Source organism: Amphiura filiformis, chromosome 1 (assembly GCF_039555335.1).
Source record: "Amphiura filiformis chromosome 1, Afil_fr2py, whole genome shotgun sequence".
Lineage (NCBI taxonomy): Eukaryota > Metazoa > Echinodermata > Ophiuroidea > Amphilepidida > Amphiuridae > Amphiura > Amphiura filiformis.
In genome coordinates this window covers 55,202,519-55,226,535 of record NC_092628.1, presented here as the reverse complement: position 1 = coordinate 55,226,535, position 24,017 = coordinate 55,202,519, and the positions used below count along the sequence as shown (strand labels likewise).

Sequence of the window (24,017 nt, the reverse complement as noted above, 5' to 3'; positions counted from 1 at the left end):
TGACCAATGGACCATCAACTTGATTAGAACACTCCCATAGACATGCAGGGAGCTCACCTGTGCACTGCTTGCACAGACATTTCTAAATTGATCTCATTCTTTTAATTTTCAATATTTTTCTGTAAAAATTGGGGAAGTTAATGCCAATTATATTTTGTAACTATCTTGCAAATTACAGCAACGTAACGTATTTCGTTTTCCTGTAAGTGCGAGTCAAAATTGGTCCATCGCCACAGTGCGCTTAATTGCCAGTGGCTGAGTTCAGCACTGCTCAAGAATGGCACAAAATATTCATGTCAATAATTTCAGGTGAAAAACGTGGCCTACTGAGCTGAAATTTGGCAGAGTTGCCAGTAATACCTCTGTCATACCCTCTGTAAAAAGGTTAAAATATTGAACAAGTAGATCTTGAGTTACAAATTAAATCACCAGCTTCCCTTTGGAATTTCCATACTCCTTTCAAATCATGCTAAGAAGACACCTTTCTGAACATAAATGTGAAGTTTCGTGCTCATTTGATGTATTTTTCACCTGATTTCAACCCTAAACGTTTTGTTATATTTAGGCCCATACCATCTACAACTTGATGCTGGCTATACCTTGTTTAGGACTTTCACCTGAATGTGCAACCATAACTGTTTCAAAATAGCCCGCGATAGTCATGCAGGTAACTCCGAGGTCAAGCATTGAATTGGTTTGAACAAAGATACTCATAATTTATTGAGTATCTTTGGTTTGAATGAGGAATACTACAGGAACCAGCACCTTTTGTTAGAAGTCACACATGAGCATGATGAGTAAAGTGGATAATCTCTATTGTTGTGAAATGAGTCAATGACCTTCAAAACTTAAGATTATGTTTACATACACCTACTAATTGGTCATATTAAACCCAATAACATTGAAATTCTTGGTTGTGAAAAAAAAGTTCACCTTCTTAGTGCAATTTTGATTTTGTGCCATATCGGCTATCTTGGATGATTTTTGGCAAATGTCCTCTAAATGCATGATTTCAATGCCTCGGTTTGAAAAAATAAGTTATGCCAGTGACTAGTTAAGTGCCATTTCATAAGAAACCCTTTGATACTTTCACAATATGCTTGTTTCATGTTTGCAAATATGTTAAAATAAAGAAATATATAAAGGTAAATATATGCTTATGCCAATTTTGCTCCCAATTGCTTTTTTTGGACCTTGCATTTTATTTCGTTCCAATGACCGGTCAGAATGGGAAACTTTGATAATTCATAATTCGAAAAGTTTTAGACCGATTTTGACCATTTAACCACCAAAATACTTCTGTTGATGAGTTATACCCAGAAAACAATATTTTGTAGCAATAGGGTCAACATGAAATTTTGATGGTTATCCCTACCTAAAGTCTTAAATTTTGCAGGGTATGTTAGTTTGATAAAGTACAATACAATCGTGTAAAGAGATTTTGAAAAATATTAAGGGTGTCGTCGTCCTCTGCAAATGCTACAATATGACTTTAATAAATCGTCGTGCAAGCTAAAGTAAACGAAATATCGGACTAACAATCTTCTCAATAAAACACGCACCTAAATGTATTGATAATGTACATGTAATATTACGTTATTATTTTAATTACATATGATGTGTGAATTTACATGTGTTTACTTCAAACTGGTGTAAATGTGGAGCTACTAGGCGTAGCTAATTTCGCTTATTTTCGCCAGCCCATAGGGCTGGTACCTAATTCTGAGATGGGGTTTGTGTACACTAAAGATTAGCTAAGATTATAGCCTTCTTCTATTGGTATGAATTATTTTTTTACTTCTCGTGGTGGAAATGTTTTTGATGTCTGCTAATTCGATTTGCAAGGAAAAGAAAGTATGTTTTGCCGTTTCAACGAACGAAAACGAATGAGTATTGCCAAAGTTATGTTTGAATTAATTATGACTTAAAAAGTTATCATAGGTTAGGCCTACACATATAAACATAAACTTGTTCAGCAATCAGCATATCAAAAAATGACATGGTCAAAGCGGGGAATGATCACGAGGTCATATCAGTGGACTACTGAGCATAGCATGATGTTTGGTTGCCTGTGAGTGCATAATTGATATGTTGATAACAGATCTAATAATGTTGTAGAATCAGAATCTTCATTATATGGACCACATTGAAGTCAAAGTAATTATCTATCCTATCCTGTATCGTTTTATGGATAAAATTGACTCAAAATGTTATTGATGATATTATTGCTATCTTTAACATCAGTTTTGTCTTTTCAACGGGAAAAATCCGATTGAAAATAAAGTTTTTAGGGGCTAGCTATAATATTGAACAATATATCCCATATTTTGACATGCACTTATAGAAAATAAATAAATTATTGTCTTACTTTATAAATTATAAATACTGTAAAATGACACATAGCGAAGTGAGGCCAATTTCTATCTTTTTATTTGATTCATAAAATTACATTCAACAAAATGATTGAAGACTGAGAAAACACACAATGCAGACTATTACAGAATGGAGTAGGTAAGATGCCATGTCCATAGCTTTGCAGGAGTTTCGGACTAACAATCAACACATTCAAAAATACAGTTTAAAAGTGAAGATTGTAGTGAATGATCAGTCCTTTATCATGTGCTTGCCACTATCTACTTTATAGTAAACTATACATTGCGAAATAATATAAAATTATTTTAAAATAAAATGTGCATGTAAGTTGAGTTAACATAGCGAATTAACTAACAACTGCAGTGTATTTCTTGATTTTAATAATAAGCATGCCTTGGGTAAAAAGCAGTAAAGACAAAAATACAGAACAATTTGGAGTAATGAATTAAAGAGTTGACAGGAGTTATAGGAGTTAATGTTTTTTGCTGTTTCAGTGTGCATGTTCTCACCATTGATGGTTTGGTGAACTGTCATGTAACATGGATGTAAGCGTGATCCTAAAAAATGCCTTTCACGGTGACCCAAACTATTTACAAGACCTCTTCTGCATTGAGGCTGGCCTTCCCTTTTAAAGGGAATTTTTATTCACAAGAATGATTGACAGCAAACGGTAGGCAAAATCTGTTCTGTGATCTTGGTGATTGGTACAAATAATGTGATTCTTAATAAATTAATACATTATCCATGGCTTGCCTGTCCTTTCTCATTATTATCTCTGACTAACCCTAATTGTTATAAATGGTGACTTAATAACTGATCGGAGGAATTTCCATAACCTGACCACCTTTTTTGACCATCTTTTTTGACATTATTTTGTTGTTTGCTTCATTATTTTATCTTATCACAAATTGCACAATGGCGGACGCGGTAAAAATTACATAGATCTTTCAAATATTAGGTTCGCTATCTATTTCTAAAATTTAAAATTAGTGACAGTGAACTTCATTTAAAATTAGTGATATCGAACTTTAGAACTAGCGAGCCTTATTCCTAATTAGTGATACCGAACCTTAGTAGCAGACCGTTCAGTATAGCCAACCCTTTTCTATATTAGAAATAGCGAACGGCATTTTATCCCATTGGATTTACACGTTAGTGATAGCCAACCTTAGAGATAGTGAACCTGATGGATAGCGGACCGTTTTAAATAGGTTTCCTGAGTTATTGAAGTGCATTAAAGCCTTACCCAGCTAACACACTACGTTTTCATGACGTTCGCTGACGTTGGACTTAGGTTGTCATTTACGTTGTAAACACATAAATCTGTGAACTCGTATTCGTGTACTGACAACGTTATTTTCGACGTTGATTTTTGGACGTTAATATAACATCATTATGACGTTGTAATGACGTTGTTTCGAGGTTGATGCAATGTTTGACCAGACCTGGTGACAACGTTTGAATAATACGTTCAAAAAACGTTACACATATAGGTATCTGAAAAATAGTTTAGGTTTAGGTTTATGGTGTCGACGTTCCCAACTTGACGTCGAAACAACGTCATAATGACGTTTCATTAACGTTTGTACGACTTTATATAACTTTTAGACAACGTTGTAGCAAATACTAATAATGCTAGTAATAATGATCGGGAAGGGTTTCTGTCCATTTTGAGCTGAAATAACAAGGTAAAATGAAAGAAACCCTGCTGGTTATTTTGGCCGTTTAACACGCAGTTCTATAGGAGGAAATGAAGTCATAATTCTTTTAATTATGACATTATGTCGAACTTTGCTCTCTTGACCTTCAAATACAACAAATTTATCTGATTCAATTTAGGTGCAAATTGGGACATGTGTAAACATTGCAAATATACCAAAAAATCAGGTTTGAAAAAAATTAACCAATTTCATATTATAAGATCGTACATTATGGCTTAAATATGATCGTGAAAAAAAATCATAATTTTGTAAAACAATGAGGGCGTCCTCCTCAGCGAATCTTACAATATTGCTTTAAAATAATATATCTCAGGTCGGAGACGGAGACGACATTCCAATGGAATTCAAAGCATATTATTGCTGCCTACGAATCATGTGAGCCTGAACATTGATCTTAGTTTTGCGCGACTCAATTTACACGACTACGAACCCGGGCTACGAACATGACGAATGATATTCGATATTTATATGATATTGAATTAAATTAATACAGGTTGTTCCAAAAAGATCGTAACACTCGGATGAGGGGCACTAACAAACCCTGATACAAAACACAAGCAGCACTTGGTATCAACAATTTCGTCTGGCTTGTGCGCAGACATCTATATAACAGAGTTGGAATAATTCCGGCGGGGGGGCACATCATAAATTTTTGGTGAGAATGGTTCCCGGGGAATTTGAGATGGTGGGACTTTGGAAGCTGAAGGCGTGCCGGTAAAAAGGGGTCTTTTGAAGCTGCCAACAGGTAAAAGGGGTCTTTTGCCGGGGTCTTTTGGAGCTATGAACAGTCAAAATCAAGGGTCTTTCTTGGCTTTCTGGTTGAAAATCGCCTAAATACAGAAATGTGAGGAATGAGTAATGTATGGGTCTGAAATTATCAAAATCTAGGGTCTTTCAGTGCTCTGTTTTGGCCCAATCCAGGGGCTTTAGGGGTCTTTCCGGGAGAGCGTTTCCGTATGGTCATTTGTGTTGAGTGCCTCCCCCACCCGGAATAATTATATTGCGTGTATATTGGTGATTATCTGGTAACATGCTCGACTAATTATTTGGTAACATGCTCGACCAAAATGTAAGCAGGAAAAGATCCTTGCAATGGTTGTATATTCTTCAGGTCCTAGCATCCGGCGACGATCAGAAAAATTCAGAATAAAATTAGGGATGGCTACTATGACCATGATGAATCCATGCATCTTTTGAAAAGTTCAAAAAGATGTCCTTCCGACAGAGACCTGTCTTATTTCTTTGGACACACTCAGAAGCTTCATCATCAAGTTCTTTTATCGTTGTAGTGATGATGATGTCAACTTCAGTTTATTCAATGCAATCTCAGCCATCTTCTTTCTATGAAACTGTTATATAAAAATAAATAAACAAACAAAACTAATTCTTATTGTCACTTCAAAGTGCTTGCTCAAATTATTCTCATCACTGTTATAATAAGTTTGTTAAAAATTTAAAAAAAAAACACCTGTTTGGAATATTTTTTATACCCAACTTATTCTTGTGAAGACACTCCGATATGTTGACAGTGATCACAGTTTCCCGAGTACTGTGCTAGTTGTTTCGTGAACGGTTATATTGAAAAATGAAGGGATCTTAAGGTAAAATAAGGGAATTCTGCATTGATATGGGATATTAAAGAGAGGTGTCCATTTTGATTACATCTCAGCAAACACAAACGTTTTACACAAAATTAAAAACATATAAAATGTCGAGTTTGAACATAACATTCTAAAACATTTTTGAAAACTTGTTACAAAAATTCCTAACAATTAACATGATTAATGTTATTTAAGTGTTGACACAACATTTTTGCACAAATGTTTGATTATTCAGATATGAAATTAAATTTTATTATTTCCAGTTGTTTACTGAAGTAAGCTTGGAATTTCAACTATTTCGTCTTTCGTCTGTTGAAACGGTGCGTACAAATATTTTTGGAATAGCTAAAATACCTTTCCCGTATCCGTAGTTGGAAATGTTTCCATAAAGAGAACATATCGTGGTGTCAGGAACGACGATACCTGGAAAACATGAATGACATTAAGTAAAATTGAGCCAAAATCCTTAACGAAAAATATTTGAGAAAGACAGAAATAAATAAATTATACGAGTACAGATAAACCAGTTTTAACTTAAAGAAATATTACCTTGTTTTCGCAAAACTGTTTTACATCGTCTTCTGAAAGCTGCATATCCATCTTGACTCTGTGAAACGAAAGCCGAAGACTCATGAGAGAAAATTTGACATGGATCATCGCCGGGACAATGACATAAGGAACTATAATGATTCTGTATAGCGTCTTGTAACTTTAATTAATGGTTCAAATATGGCAGCCATTTTTCTCGTTATGCAGCTCATTTCTAGACAAATATTTAGTTTTGCTCCACATTGGCGGAAGACTTATATATAATATAACTTATATTTTAATAACAACCGAATTCTCATATATTAGGATTTGTGCTTTGTGATTTCTACCAACAACATTATTTTCTTTACTCTCTATATATATAACGCATTTATCTCGATATTCATACCTAATACAGACACAGACTGCTTCATTGGTACGTTCATCTGGAACACCTACTACCTGTTTTCGGCAAAAAATGTTTTCGATTAATTCGTATTAAACAATTCATCAAGTGGCCATGAGCAGCGCCATTAGACATGTTACAAGACTACCAAGTGACAGGTGATGGACCGTACGCACACAAAAGAATAGGCACTTTTTTGATCATTTTCATCAAGAATACTAAAAAACTTACCTAGCTAATTTAACATACAGCAGGGGTCTCTGCCTTTTTCATATGTTATGAAAAACTTAATTTCAAAAATATTTACCGACGGAAATAAAAATCCATCGACGGATAGTCTTGTTTATATGCTTTCACAAACTTAGAAAAAATCTGAAAAATCTGCTCCCGTCATCATCATGGTTATCATGGGTGTTTGTGTTTCATTTCAGGTAGAAGTAACGTTTTGATCACAATATATTACGAATTCACCTTTTCGGTAAATCACCATACACCTGAGAGTACACGTGAGAACTCGTCATACTGCGTCGCGCCGATGCGCACATCGTTTATCGAACATCGTTACTGCGCATTACAAGTCGGCGTGACGTCAAATGACGAGTTTTCAGGTGTACTCGCAAAGGGTTATGGGATTTACCGAAAAGGTGAATTAACAAATATGAATGATAAGACTTCAGTAGCTAACTACAGCCTGTCTCAAAAAAATTGTGCAATTGAAAAGCGCCCTCTATGGCAATTAGAGAATCTCGTTGTGACATAATGCTTACATCAACGTTACGGGCGCAGTCTTAGCTCTCACATGCCGTTTGTTCTGTTCAATTTGCTTGTTCCAATTTCGAGATATGTTTATTTAACAACGTAAGGGTAAAATCACAATTGTGCCACTTTTACTAGGGAAGAGAGCTGTACATGTAAATCAATGATTGCTGATGTTGATGCGTCTAATCCACTCCTCGTTTTGGGGCGCATGCATTAGACGCATCAACATCAGCACGCGTGCATTATTTTGTCTAATATCTCTCCCAACAAGTAATACGCGTTCATTAACATATAACATGTATAAGTGCGCAATATTTGTTTGTCTTTTAACATGTCTTAAGTGACTAAGAGAACAGCATTTACCATGATAAAATCATTGACATGCACATGTATTTAATTTTTACAGCAGAATGTGAAATATTTATTTATCTTTTAATCTCTTTTAAGTGGAAAAGGGGATCATCATTCCTGCATCATGATAAAACAGTAAAAACAGTCAACAAATGTTGTATTGTGTAATTGATGCATTCTTTTGATTTCACGAAGGAACTCTTGATAAACTTGATGCTATCACTGTTACATGTAAAGCCCTCTTCCCTAGTAAAAGTGGCACAATTGTGATTTTACCCTTTCGTCTTTAAGGGGGTACTACACCCATTGGATTTTTTGTATTTTGTGAAGAAATCAGAAAAAAAAATTGGTCAAAGTGGTATGCAAAATGAAGGGGCAAATCTTCTCGTTCTATTGGTGACATCGGTATCAATGTAGCTTACATGCTTTTAAAGGTAGAAGCCCGGAAGAGGTACATAGGCATGCATTCATGAAATCGAGTTTCTTGAGAATTTCAGAATTGCTATCGTAAATCCAATTACACACACATTTTAAGCATTTATGACAGACGCTAAAACTATAAAATTTATTTTTGGGGGAAATTAATTAATTATGCACAGCTTTGAAAACATTAATATGCATCAATTTCATGTTATCAATGAAATTAAACTTATTTTACCCCTTCCAGTTGACAATGATATGCAAAATTTGTGTTCGCAAGGCAGCATATTTGTTTCAGGTTTGATAAGGTTGAAATTAAAGAACAGTCAATGTCTTGGTTTTAAGTATTAAATGATTTTTAGGGCCGTCAGACTAAGTAAAACACGAACATTGAATATAACGTGAAACGATGTACGGCAAGTATGTGTTTGGGACAATTAGTTAATTTCTCGCAACTTATTGCACAAAATCAACTAAAATGGGAACATAACCAGTGTATGTTGGAGTATAATTAATATGCCACCATTTGTACTTACATCGGACACCTCAATCCACTCCATTTTCACTTGAAACAACCGCTGCCAGTGTATGATATTTCCATAAATAAGCGTCGCCATTTTAACTGAATTTTGCATTTCGGTGTTGGGCGGTACTTGCTACAATTACGATACCAGTGGTATCGTAATTGCCCATATCAAAAAATGAGACCTTTCCGGATAACTTCCCGATAGTCACCGGGTAGACACCGGCAAATTTCACATGCAAATTAGTTAGGTAGCGGGTGACTACCCGATAAATTTTTGGGAAACCATAGTGGATACCCCCGGTCCCCGCACTCCGTGCATCCGCGGGTATTCATGCTCGTCGAAAAATTCGCGAAATAAGGGGTGTTTTTGGATGAAGAAACGCGATTCGCGAAACACAAGAAAAAGGGGTTTTTTTTTCAAACAACGTGTTCGCGAAATTGAAAAAAAGGGTATTTTCATCGAAATATCACTTCTCTTGCTTTTACCAGAGAAGCGGTAATATTTTATTATATCTTCTGTGGTTTTACGAAAACCAGTTTCACAATTTTCCGTTCGGCGCATCCGGTGTGCACCCGGCCAACTGATTAAAGTTCTATACATTTAACCTCTGCATTTAGCCACAGGCCTGTGATTTTGTATCATTTAAAAGGCATATGATTAAGCATGGGCCTGTAAGCAAACCCTAGTACGCGTTTCTGCCAGAAAAGAGTATATTATAAATATCGTTCGCGTTTCGGCGAAAATAGGGGTATTGTCGAAGGGCAAATAATTCGCGAAATCGCTAAAAAAAGGGGTGTTTTTCCCCTGAAAACTTCGCGAAATGATATGCAAAAGGGGTTGTTTTTAAAGTTCACCGACAAGCATGAATACCCGCGGATGCACGGAGTGCGGGGACCGGGTGGATACCTTTCAGGTAATAGGTACCGGATGACTACCCGATGACTTTTTGGGAAACTAGCGGGTAACTACCCGGTGACTTTTTTGGGAACTAGCGGATAACTACCCGGTAACTTTTCGGGGACCTAGCGGATAACTTTTGGTGACAATATACCTGGTGACCTCTTTGGAGACTTCCTGTTGACCTTTTGGGGAATGCAGAAATACAAATTCATGAGTATGCACAAATTTATTAGACAGTTAGTAAGCTAATTATTATTTGAATTGTAGTTTTTGGAGAAATACAACTCTGTAGGCATGGCAGTTGAGCTTATAAAGTGCTATCTTGCAATAAGAAACTTGAAAGTGTACAATGTAATTGTAGTTATTGTACAAAATTATTCTTCTGATGTACGTAATTTGGTTCACACCTTTATAAGGTGCATACCTTAATTAATGTACAACCAAATTGTTATGATATAGCATATGTATTACAGCATATAGCATTTACAGTACCTAAATGTAATGACACAGCCTATAATTTTTATATCAAATATTATAATTTATTTACAACAAATAGCTTAACATAAAGCTTATATGCAGTTAATTGACACATTAGCTGATGATTAGTAATTTAATTGAATTAATTTACTGTCAAAATCATGTATGATTACTAGAAAAGATATAAACTAAAACATTCAAAAGTGTCATATATTAGGTACATTGTACATGTACATTGTATAAAGACTGCATCAAATATATACAAATCATTTCATACAAATTTTCCTACCTGCATTATCATATGAAATTCAGCATTCAATGCTTTATAATTCCTACAGCATGTTCCAGATTAATTAGTAAACATCTTGTAATGTCCTACATGTAAATCCATACATTTTGGACCACAAATAACTTGAATATTCTGCACAAATGTATTCCAACTGCCAACAGCTAGATGCTCCATTTTGAATTGATTCAGTGACCTTTGACCATACACCCACCCACAATGCATTCTTAAGATGCTTTAAGCTATTTCAAGGTCAAATTAAAAGCGGATAACCACCGGGTAACTCCTGCAAAGAATCTATGTTTCTGGGAACCTTCTGGGTAACTCATTTGAAATATTTGAGTTTATGGGAGACTACCGGATGTCTACCCGAAAACTTTTGGATAACTTAATTAGGTATCCGCAAGGTATCCGCTAGCGGGCACTTTTGGATAACTCTGGAAAAGGTACCCGAAAGGTTTCTGATGACCACCGAATGGTCATCGGGTGGTCACCGGGAAACTTTTCTTTTTGCTATGGGTGGTATCGGCTACTTTTGACAGATAGCAAAAATAAAATGTACTATTATGAAACGTATTGAAAACAAAAATATTTGAAAATTGAAAACAAATATAAGCAAATATTCTAATCTGTCATTCTCTATTAGCAACTTCAGGTAGCGAATAAATTTTTGTGGTATAGTGATTTAATTCCAATGGATTGTCCCCCATTTGCAGCTAGACTTTATGGGTTATCCTAGCATTTCGGCTTTTTGGTGTCTTTGCTTGTATCCATGTATTTCATATATGCTAAATTTGTGATAATTTGTGATTGATTATATTTATTGCTCTTGTCGATTTTGCCGAATAAATATGAATGAATGAATGAATGGGATTGTGTATGGGATATACACTCATCGGCATACCATGCCTGATGGCGTGATATTTCGAGTGATAGAGGTGAAGTTTATGATGCTGGTTTTTTTGTGCAAATTTCCAATGTTTTTCGCTTCCAAATGTATTGGGAACTTTCATAATGATTGCATATTAAAGACCCATTCAGTGATCCCAGCGCAAGTGTAAAAAAAATAAAATTGTTTGTAGGATCACAGGGGTTGATGTACATAGACCGCGATCACTTGTTCAAAAAAGTTCAAAAAAGATAACTAAGTCGAAGCCAACCAATTTGCATGTACTAGGCCTATATGGACGATAATTGTACAAGGATTACTTGGCGACTGCCAAATTTGAAGAAAAAAATCACCTTCGGCTTAAAAATCCGGTAAAACTTGAAAATTTATGAAAATTCAGCTCAAAATCCAAGATGGTGGCCGTAAAGTTAAAATTGTCAGAAGAAGAAAACTAAATCGAAGCCAAGCCATAACATGTCTCACATGATAGGTAATTGCATAGAGATTAATTGGGGACTTTAAAAAATGAAGAAAAAATTGGTCTTTGGTTTCAAAATGCAAAAAAAATGGCAAAAATCCAAAATGGCGGATATACGAAGGCATTGAAATTGTCTTTTGGTATTTTTGAAATGACAAATTGGCAAAAAACGAAAAAAAAAAAAAAACCAGCCGTACTGACGAAGTTGAAGCCACATTCAAATACACGATACTGTCAGTATCTAAATTACAGATTCGTAACGTAAAATGTCTTTCGGCTGAACCACTCGCAGGCTATGTTTAGCACATCTATGACAATGACAAAGGTACAAAAATCTGAATTTTGATGATTTTACTATCGTCCGGATGAGAAAATCACTGAATGGGCCTTTAACTAGGCCTATTTTATCATTTTAGAAGAAAAAGAAAAATCTAAAAATTTGAAACGATCGTATAGGCCTACAAGGCTTTAAAAAGAAAGTTGTAAGCTTGTTGCATCTAGTTGATTAAAGTGATGTTTGCTACTGGTTTTATTATCACCTGTGTTGTTTGTGTTTACGATTCGTAATCCCACAAAGAGTAAGTTTAGTTCATTAATGTGGTAGGCCTACAGCCACACGTACCCCGCATCCCCTGAACAAACACATCCTACTCATTTCAGGCGCAGATTTTAGGGGGGAACGCCGACTGACCCGCTACCCCCCCCCCCAAAAGAGGAAAGGCGAGAAGAGAAGAAAGAGAAGAGAAAGGGGAGGTGAAGAGAAAAGGGAGAAAAGGAGAAGAGAAAAGGAAGGTTAAATTTCACGTAATTGAGTAGGCCCATGCTTAATAAAAACCCGCACAGTCGGGTCGAATTGAAGTAGGTCCTATAATAATGGCCTGCGATTATTTTAGGCATTGGGCTTGAAGGCGGGTCCGCATCCTAAAGCATGTGAAAATTACTGCGGCCCCGCCGATATGCAGGGTCCGTCACATTTGCCACCAAAGTCATTATTCCTGCCGACTTCATCGATTTATGCACGGCTTTTACCATGTTTACGAATCTCGAATTTTGCAAATTGAGTTCGGGCCCTTTTTTTAAGCAATTGATTTGAATAGTGTAAAAATGATGCACCAAATGGCTTGAATTGGACCAGGGGTGCAAATTGTGATTTCTTCCTCAGGAGCAAGGTTTTTAGACTCAAAATTTCCTCAATCATACCATGCATAAATAGCTTTATTCTATATTTCAAAAGATGGGAATGTTATACATATTGTGTATTTTTAGAACGACTCAATGTTAAAGTCTTCAAGTTTCCAAAAAAGACTTTATATGAGAAAAATGTGCGCGCGTAGCGAACAAAAAAATGCTATGTTACACTAGTTTTAGGCTCCTTTCCCTTTTATTTTCCTTTACCCCCCTTTCTTCTTTCATTTTTTTGTCAGAGGGAGTACAACTTGTTCAGTGCTTCATGGTTCTTCTTTTTAAATTCTGTCAATATTAGTATTGATACACTGAATTCCTTCATAACTTTTGTTCCCATAAAATCCTCATTGCTGCCTCTCTATAAATTTCCTCAGATATGATTGCCGCCTCTGTAAATTTCCTAAGCTATGTGCCCTGTTTCCACCTGTCTTCATCCAACTTCTTTTTTTCCTGTTAAATTATATTGAATACCTCCTATAGGCCTATGGTGATGATTATTGTAAATTTCCTCATATCCCATTTCCATATTCTAACACCAACACCTTCCTCTTTTTTGCTCTTATGTCTTGAACAATATTGTGAATTCCTCCAAATTGGCACAACCAGTGTCTTTAAAAATTTCCTCTTTTCCATTCAGTAGCTTCACTGCCTCACAGCCCTCCCCTAAGTTGTACCTCACTCCTCTTCTTTTTCTTTCCTCTTTCCCCCTTCCTCTACTCTTTTCTTTTCTTCCCTCCTTTTTCCTCTCTTTCTTTTTTTCTTCCCATGGCATTATTTCCGTAATTTTAACTCTCATTTCCTAGGAGCAGTGCTCCCCGCTCCCGCACAATTTGCATCCCTGATCATTTTGCAAATTTTTCAAACAGGAGGGAACATCCGTCCTCAGACAGCGTAGTGGATAAACATATGACCATTTTCGCTCTTCTTTTGACATTTGCAAATTTCCTATGTTAACACAATTTATAGGGAAAACTTGTCCACGGAAGGTTTCATGGACTGTCATTAATTTTACAAATTTGCGGCTTTTTCAACTAAAATTTTACACTATTAATAGTGCCAAAATTGTCCACCAAATCGCTTCAATTAGATCTTCATTTTGCACAAGTTTCTTACTTCTGAGGGGGGAACATCCCCCCTTAGACAACCCCCTGCGTCGCGCAAGCGCGCTCCGCGGCCATTTTTTTTTCTTTTTTTTAAATTTTTTCTAAAAATTCGACCCACCCCTGACTGCTCTAGATCATGGAAATACTATTTCCATGTCTAGATCGACAATCGGTACCAAAAGCTGGTATCGCCCATCCCTATGGAGATTGACATAGACGCAGGTGGCATAGGAAGCGCAACACGTGACGTACGAGGCTGGCGAAGATACAGGCTGACCAGGTGGTGTATGACGTGCAGTCCCTAAATTCAGTAAATTTTCATCGTCAACCGTGTAATTGAATGGGATTATTTTGAAATTTTAAAACGCTTGAAATATCACAAACAAATAGGCCTATGTTGATAAATAATATAAATACAAGCTAAAACCGTTGGGGTTCGATAATGAACCCCACAAAACTAACCGAGTATATGGAAAATGCCATACGGCCGGGCGGTTTCACGGGTTGCCGGCTCGATCGTGTCATCCGCCGCCTGAGGCTGACAGCCCCATTCAAAATACACGGTTAGCAATTACAAATGGAAAATTAACATACTTGCAGTGTGGTACATTGTCGTACCCCGACGGTTTTAGAGTAAAATAATTTTGCTTTGACACCACATAACAAATTTAGAATTGTTTGTGAAGATTTCATGATTATGTGTTAATCCAATGGCGACCTCAAAATTGGCGATATCGCTTCCATCACCGCCTGATAGACGTATTACAGGAATATCGCTAAAAATAAGCGTCCTTATCAACCAGTCAACTTTACGACAAAAAGGTGAAACAGGACACTTTTACAAAGTTTTTTTCATAATTTTTATTATTTCACATGATCCGTGCATATCGCCTAGCTATAAATGAAAAAATATTTTTTTAGACCAATCAAACCAATATATGGGTGTAGTACGCCCTTAAGTAAACATATCTCGAGATTAAAACAAGCAAATTGAACAGTACAAACAACATTTGAGAGCTAAGACTGCGCCCTTGACGTTGATGTAAGCATTATGTCACAACGGTATTTTCTAATTGCCAGAGAGGGCGCCTTTCACTTGCACAATTTTTTTTTGAGACAGGCTGTATATTTGATCAAGAGCTTTTCAAAACTCGCTCGTTTAATAAGTGGTATTCGAGAAAAAGGGTAGGGTGTCAGGCGCCTCCCTCATGCAAAGGCGTAAGCGTAATTGTCATCAGGACTTCGATGTGATTACCCAAAGATCCCAGAATAGGGTTGCTGTTCTGTTGTAGTGTTTGATTCAGCTGGGAAAGGATTATCTAGTTAGGTTAGTTATCTACGGGTGCATATTCGTATGTTGATGTTACACTCTTTAATTACTAATCTAATATCTTAAGCATATCCCAAACCGAGAGTATAACAGATTTATCCCTTCACCCTATTGCTTACCATTACACCAGCAATACTTGGATGTTCAAGAAGGACATCTTCTAAATCGAAAGGAAAAACATTAATTCCCTCAATGATCATAGAGTCCTGAAATAATCAGATATATCATGTATATAATTCCATCAATGTTTACAATATACCTTTGCTTTGTTGGAATTCATTATTTTATTAAAATTACCGATATTAAGTATCATGTGTATAACAACCACAATTAATGAAACAAAGATCAGAATTACTGTGCTTTTCTGAACAGATATACATATGAAAGACAAAACAAAACTAAATCTTACGGTTTTTCTTCCAACAATTCGTATGTATCCTTCCTCATCCATGATTGCTATGTCACTGAAAGAATAAATTGATTGGGTGTTAAACTATTGTTGCGGGACCATTTACTTTCACTTTACTTACACTTATACATATACTTATATTTATACTTATATTTATACTTATACTTATACTTATACTTGTACTTGTACTTATACTTATACTTATACTTATACTTATACTTATACTTATATCTATACTTATACTTATACCTATACCTATACTTATTCTTATACTAATGTACCCTGTATAATTGTGTTTCATGAAATAGGGGGAGTTACCTGTATAATCATGCAATAGTTTGTTTATTAAGACTTTTCTGGAAAACCCATATGACAACATCATTTGTGAAGACTAGCTATTAATGTCAAGGGGAAAATCCCCTGAGATTGTGAAGTGAAATGACATAAGTGGGAAAAACACACAGGAAGTGATGTAATGTTAAAGGTGAATGTCTATTATTAGAACATTGGGAAAATCCAAGATTGGCTACAAAACATCATGTTGGTCAGGGGCGGACTGGTTGTTGTAGGCGGCTGTGGCAAATTGATTAAGACCGGCCCTGTGAAAAAAATAGAGCGTAGCGAGCGAAGCGAGTGAAGCGACAAACGCTAGGGGTCCAGGGGCCCGCCTTAGGGCCCCTGGTGAGGATCAGGGGCGAAGCCCCAGGAAAACTAGGGGTTTTAGCTATTTTAGGGGGTCAGGAAGCCCGTATTTGACAACGATTTCTCAAGCCAAATTCCATTTGTACATACTTGAGATATTCTTTATTGCATTGTCAATCACTTGAAATAATCAAGATAAAACCAACAGTTATTCAATGTTTCCTTTAATTAAAGCCATATTATAACATTTTCAAACAAAATAGATTAGCATTTCTTTGCCATAAAATGTTAGCTTTTACTGTCAGATATATCCCCTCTCATTTTTGAGCCGAACAACTACGGCAAAGCAAAGAAAATTGGAATTTACTACCAGCGCACATGTCGCCAATACATACCACTCCTTCGGTCATGTTGTGGTACGACGACCCTTTGTTGTGTGTATATCACCGTTACTGTGTGTTATGAACATCGTGTATGCGTTTGACTAATAATTCCATCGTAATAATAAAGCGCCGGTTCCGGCGTTTTATTCAAAATCTCGGATTTTGACAGAACTACAGCACCTAGAGTCTTGATTTTTGCAGGGTATATTGGTTTAATAAAGTACAATTTAATCGTGTAAAAAAGGAATTTTAAAAATTCAGTGAGGGCGTCTTCCTCAGCAAAAGTTATAATATGGCTTTAAGTGAGCATGTTTTATGTTTTAACTCATCTGCACATACATGTATACAAGTCATGTTACATATCATTGCGGAACTGTCATGAGTTATCATATCACGAGTATATTCAATCATTAAAAGACAAATGCTGAGAATTGTGTAGGCCTACAATCTTTTCCTGTCACAAAAAGACCTCCCTTTTAAAGAAAATTTGACAACTTTCTGGTAGTCTTTCACTGTTTTTCTAATATATATATATTTTGATGACTTTCTGAAAAACAATTATCAACAATTTGTGAACATTTATATTTTTACCCAAATTTTGTCACAGTATCACTGAAAGACCCCTTTTTTTAGGCCTCCTCGCTGAACGACCCCCTTGTTATGGCGTCAAAGCTCTCACCAAAAGCCTATATTTTTGAACTCAACTGGTGTCCGCACATCCCTCACTTCCAAAGTCGGGTGACTTAAATGTATAGGCCTAGGCTATCAGCCCCTATTTCTACAGACCTATAGGCCCTATCACCAACAGTAGACAAGCAGTGGGTACACTGTGTAGGTCCTATAGGCCTACTCATCCCTTATCCCCCGACCCCTCAATGATCTCTGCTCTTTGGTCTCTTCTCTTTTCTCTTTTCCTTTCTGTATCCTATATCCGTCTCCTTCAAATGCCCAAATCGGCCCTAGCCTCATTCCGCAGCCACATTGAAATACCAATATTCCATCGCCAGCCGGCCCAATATTTTGCTGTAGGCTTTGGCGAATAGGCCTATCCCGAGGCCTATTTGTATAAATTGTATTTTGTAGTTGGATGGAAGGCCACGTCACGTGGCATGACCTCTCTTCATTTTACTGTATCGCATCTAGAGTAGGCCAGTTGCTGCTCTTGAATCGGCATCTATGTTTCATGCTGGATATGGTCTAGAGAATTGATTCAAAAGGCCACTTTATAGGCGATGCCGCGATGGTGAACTAGGGGCCGGCCCGGCATATTGCTTAGTTACTAGGGCCTATGCCTTAAGTCCAAGGGCCTAGGCATATACCTTAGGCCTCAGTATGCATAGCCCCTCGGTCCTATGCCTCAGGCCCTAGGGCCGGTCTATGTCTTAAGCTACTACTCCTTCTATCCCCTTTTCCCTTTCTTTCTCCTCTTTTTCTTTTTTCTCCCCTCTTCCTTTCTTTTCTTTTCTTTTTTTCTTTTCTCTTCTTTTTTTGAGCAACCGGCCCTGAGCGGCCCAGAACCAAGCGGCCCATGTGGCGATCGCCACAACGCCACAGTGGCCAGTCCGCCCCTGATGTTGGTAGTAATTCTTGGCAGACCTGTATCGATGTGATTGTAATATGTGGTTGGTGTAGTTATCTCTCAAAAATGAGAGCAATAATAATTAAGCTGGGTACTCAGAGAGTATTACAAAGTGTGGCCATGGAGGATTCCTACAGTGCTACAAGTTCAGCCTTTGAGCGATGAAGATTATGTAGATGGATCTCGTCAAGTACGGATACCGTTGGTTGCCCACACGGCAATTGTTTTGTCCTCAAAGCTCTCAACGACATGCTGAAATTATGGTTATTATTTCGGAGCTACGAAAATGGACCAAAGTATTAGACATAGGGTCTACTGCGGATTGTGTCGGACTTTATGGAAAAGGTTACAATTATTATCATCTGGATACAGATCTGACAGGCGCAATAACCTTTGAGACAGTTTATAGTGTTGATCTGGGCTAGCTAGCTAATATGCTTACAGTCCAATTCCTTCAAAGAAAGGAAATTGCTAACCAGAAATATATTTTGTAGTCAATGCACTACTGCCTGCCAGCGTTGTCGGAGAAGATCTAGAATACGTCAAAGAACGTACTTCTTCCAAGAAAGGAATATATGTTCTTCTGCCGATTTGCTGAAGTCTGGTTAATGGAGCAACACAGCTGTCAAAATAAGTGGGGACAACTGCAAAGCAGTCCTGCTTCCTGAAGATATTGTGTGAAAGGTGGAAATAGCACCACTTTTGGAGAAAGCAGCGCAAGGAAGGAGTTAAGTTTGGAGAAAACAGCACAAGGAGTAGAATTTGGAGAAAGCAGAGCAAGGAGTTAATTTTGGAGAAAGCAGCGCAAGGAGATTTGTATGAGGATTTTATACGCAAGGATATTTATCAATGCAAGTGTACAAAGGACTTCGCTGATTTTCGCAGGGCAAGAGAAGAAGTATATACATCAGCCGTCCAGAACATTGCAAGAACTCTTTATGATCACCAAGAAGAAGAATGCTGGCTAAGTACTAAATAATTAAAGAGTGATTATATTTGATTATTGTGTATGTGCATTTGTTGTCATATATTGTACCAATCATAACGTGCTTTCAAATAAAGACTTAGATTTTGTTAGCTTAATCAAACTGTGTATTTGTGTTGTGCATTCGTGTGAGTTCGGGTAAAAGGTGATTTTGGCCTTGAGTCAAGTACGACTCGTAACATTATACTTATACTTATACTTATACTGATACCTAGTCTTATACTTATACTTATACTTATATTAGTATAGTTTACGAGACATTCTTTATGTCTTTCCTGTCCCAAGAATATAAAGTAAATTCTTCGAATGTGTGTCCTTATTTACACTTACCCCGTGTGCAGCCATCCATTATCGTCTTTGGCTTGTTTAGTTTTCTCTTCGTCTCCCCAGTAATATAGAAATATGCCATATCCTCTGAAGTGAATTTCACCCGCCGTGTTCACTGGAACTATCTCTCCTTTTTCGTTTACAATTTTTGCCTAGTTATTCAAATAAGTAAGGGGCAAAATAGATTTTCAGTACATGAATTGACGACATTTATTTAATACAAAACAACAACAATGACACCAAGAACAAAAATAAAACAGAAAACAAATCCAATAACAGACCACAGTCAGCTCGTACATCATAAAACCAGGGGAGTGAGAAAGGGACCTTATATTTATTATTCGGGAAGGGCGACTGGGGTTATGTAAGAAATCGGTGCTGGTATACCATATCGTTTACTTAAGAAGGCGCCATTTTGCTTTCGATATTATATTATTCACGAGTTGCAAACTACTTGGTGATTGTAAAATTGCTTGCCCCCATCCCTCGGCCTGCCAAAAAATATTTGCCCCCCCCCTTGCACATTCCAAATTTTGGGAATCCCAATTTGCAAACCTTAAATGGGCCAGATATACATTCCTGTCTAGACTTAATGCATTACACTAGTTTTCGAGAGGGGCTATTCAAATTATTTTTCTATGTATTTTATGTCTGAAACAGAAATGAGATATTATACTACTATTGAATCGCCCATGTGACTCCACTCTCCTTCCGATAATGCAACTCCCCTGATAGAACTTATTAAAATACCTCACACCCTCCGATACATAGATAATCCCCGGATTGAATCCGCTTTGGATCGTCCATTGGGTGATGCAGTAAAACACCTATCATTTCAGTCAGTCCGTATACCATCTATAAATGAAAGTAGATCAGAGAAATAATAATAATAATAATAATAATAATAATAATAATAATAATAATAATAATAATAATAATAATAATAATAACATAATTATGTAGTAGCAGGTAAGGTGACAACAATATCTAATTTGGTCATGCACGTGTTTATCTTGAGTAGCCCTTGATATTGTTTTTAGTGATAATATTGAAGAGCTTTATTGCAAAACCCCTTACATCCAGTTTTTGACTTTAGAGAAAAAAGTTTTTTTAATTGTGCAAGTATTACTTGTTGGATTTGATTCAATTTGGGTTTGGATAAAGTGTTGATGAATAGAAACTAAAAGTATAGGTTTGGCACATTTTTCAAGCCTTCCTATTTATTTGATTATTTCTTTTATATCGTGCCTTTTGTGGATGTAAGGGCTTTTGCAACGGTGGAAGATCTATAGTCCGACGGTTCTTTATTCCGACGGTTCTTTAGTCCGAAGGTTCTTTAATCCGACGGTTCTTTATTACGAAGGTTCTTTATTCCGACGGTTCTTTATTTCGAAGGTTCTATAGTCCGAATTTTAAAAAAGGTTCCCTAATCCGAATATTAAAATAGGTTCATTAATCCGAATTTTAAAAACGGTTCTCTAGTCCGAATATGAAAATAGGCTCTATAGTCCGAATTTAAAAAAAAGGTTCTCTTGTCCGAATATAGAAATAGGTTCTATAATCCGAACTTAAAAAAAGGTTCTGTAGTCCGAAATTGCAAAACGGTTCTATAGTCCGAAACGGATACCGTGTTCTTTAGTCCGAATTGGTAAACGGGTTCTATAGTCCGAATTTTATTTTTATCATTTGTTTCAGTGTCAAATCATCACTTGTTAAATACAAATCCGCTGAAGTTCAACATGGTTGGTTTCTCTGGATATTTTCCGTAGCGTACATTGACGTTCATCTTTATTCTGGTGATATTTTCTTCATTTTTATCTGTTTTTCATCAAAAATGTTAATATTTTTTTGGTGTTTTAAGAATTGTGTATATTTGTAATATGTATTTCGTTCACGCCATGCCTGGTGGTCAGCAAAGGCCCCAGTTGTCTTGGATGTTTGTTGGTTTCTTTATTCTTTTAAATTTGTATGTTTAAATTGCTTGAATAAAGATGATGGAATAAAAATATTATAATACTATATACTAGTAATACTCTACGATGTATTCGAGTATTGTCGAGTTCAAATTTTCATAGCGCCATCCCGCCATGTAAATGCTGCGGCTTTTTTAAAACATTTTTTAAAACATTTTTTTAATTTGTTTTAAAACAAATTTAGTCATTTAAACAAATTAGTTTACAGAATAGTTAAAGTTTACCAAAAACACTGCTTTAGTATTATTTATCTAGCTAGAGGGCGCAGTAAATGTTAATGTTAAATCGGACTATAGAACCTTTTTACTGATTCGGACTAAAGAACACGGTATCCGTTTCGGACTATAGAACCGTTTTGCAATTTCGGACTACAGAACCCTTTTTTGAATACGGATTATAGAGCCTATTTCTATATTCGGACTATAGAACCCTTTTTAAAATTCTGACTATAGAGCCTATTTCTATATTCGGACTATAGATCCCTTTTTAAAATTCGGACTATAGAGCCTATTTTCATATTCGGACTAGAGAACCGCTTTTAAAATTCGGACTATAGAACCTTCGAAATAAAGAACCGTCGGAATAAAGAACCTCTTTTCAATTTTTTTTCGGACTAGAGAACCTGTTTTAAAATTCGGACTAGCGAATGCTATGAACACATGTTCGGACTAGCGAACCTTCGTACTAAAGAACCTTCGGATTATAGAACCTTCGGATTATAGAGCAGTCCCCTTTGCAACAAAATAAATTTACCCCTTTTCTAGAAACTACCTTTGCAATCAAATTTGAGCCCATTTATTTGCACTACTTGATGTAACTTGACGAATGCTTTCATAATCAAAAAGAAAAATTTAAATATCTCATTTCCTTTTTTGATTATGCAAAATCGGCAAAATCGGCAAATCGGCAAAATGACATTATTTTAGTATTTCCGAAGTACAGCTTTCGTCAATTACAATGATTATTTTTTCAAACATAGTGACCATGGTGACCCCAAAACAGTTCCTTTTGGTTTTTATGTTTAAGAACATTCAAGGCTACTATTATACATCAAAATATTATTTTACTAAAATTTTATATTCATTTTAAGTTTAGATTTCCGGAAATTCCCTAAGATTTCCCAAATGGGAAATATACGATATCTCCGGAAGGGAAGGTGGTATGAAGGTCAAACAACCACCAAAATGTGTATTTTTACCCACACTATAATGTCATGTCAGTAACTCAATTTCAGCCAAAAGTGGATGTAAGGGCTTTTGCAACAGAGCTCTTCATAATATGTATTGATTGACTGTTTGAATCAAAAAGTCAATGACATCTTTGTGAGACGAACGGTTTTTAATTGTATGACTTCTTAAATATAAAAAGTTCAGGTTAGCATAAAATGCACCTAAACACTGCTAATGGCAATTTTCCAATATTTGACCAAAATAGGCATTTTTTTCTTGAAGTTAAAGGTGGACAGCGGTCAGAGCTGATCAACTGCCTGTCTCGCTATTATTTGTTAGTGAATTGTGATTGTAAACAGTGTAACAGTAAACACTGCTAATGGCAATTTTCCAATATTTGACCAAAATAGGCATTTTTTTCTTGAAGTTAAAGGTGGACAGCGGTCAGAGCTGATCAACTGCCTGTCTCGCTATTATTTGTTAGTGAATTGTGATTGTAAACAGTGTAACAGTAAACACTGCTAATGGCAATTTTCCAATATTCGACCAAAACAGGCATTTTTTTTCTTGAAGTTAAAGGTGGACAGCGGTCAGAGCTGATCAACTGCCTGTCTCGCTATTATTTTTAGCGAATTGTGATTGTAAACAGTGTAACAGTAAACACTGCTAATGGCAATTTTCCAATATTTGACCAAAATAGGCATTTTTTTCTTGAAGTTAAAGGTGGACAGCGGTCAGAGCTGATCAACTGCCTGTCTCGCTATTATTTGTTAGTGAAGTGTGATTGTAAACAGTGTAACAGTGTAAATGGCTAACTTGTATATAGTTATTGTAATGGTACTTGGTCTCGATTGAAATTGCATGTCTTAAAGTGGTAAACAATCTCACATGAATATGTTATTTTAAGAATAATATTTACGTACCAAACTCATGTTGCATATCTTTTTAGATTTTTCTCTCAGAGATGGGGGAATGATGGTTCCACCAGACACAACTAGAAAAATAGGTTATGGAAACTATCAACATATGCATACACATCGTCGTCAATATCAACATCACCAGCAAAAACAAAATTATGCAAATTAGTCGTTATTTTTTATCTTAGCCGTAGTTTTCATTTTCGTCTAGTTCTCGGCAGCATAGTTCACTGTCGTAAACATGGAATCATTTTCGACAAGAGCAATAGATAGATTGGTTGAAAATCAGGCACCATGGT

At 36.2% G+C, this 24,017-nt stretch overlaps 1 protein-coding gene across 1 annotated transcript in view; it reads right to left on the bottom strand.

Annotated features, from left to right (window-relative positions):
- Window positions 1-5,371: 5,371 nt before the first annotated feature.
- Window positions 5,372-24,017, bottom strand: part of LOC140161758 (medium-chain acyl-CoA ligase ACSF2, mitochondrial-like) — a 34,234-nt gene continuing 15,588 nt past the window's right edge. Inside the window, exons 11-17 of the mRNA XM_072185059.1 lie at window positions 23,725-23,795; window positions 20,410-20,514; window positions 19,663-19,811; window positions 15,744-15,798; window positions 15,454-15,540; window positions 6,050-6,118; window positions 5,372-5,443 (exon numbers count right to left, since the gene is read on the bottom strand). Coding sequence (XP_072041160.1) covers window positions 5,372-5,443; window positions 6,050-6,118; window positions 15,454-15,540; window positions 15,744-15,798; window positions 19,663-19,811; window positions 20,410-20,514; window positions 23,725-23,795 — 608 coding nt within the window. The remainder of the gene's footprint in view (window positions 5,444-6,049; window positions 6,119-15,453; window positions 15,541-15,743; window positions 15,799-19,662; window positions 19,812-20,409; window positions 20,515-23,724; window positions 23,796-24,017) is intronic.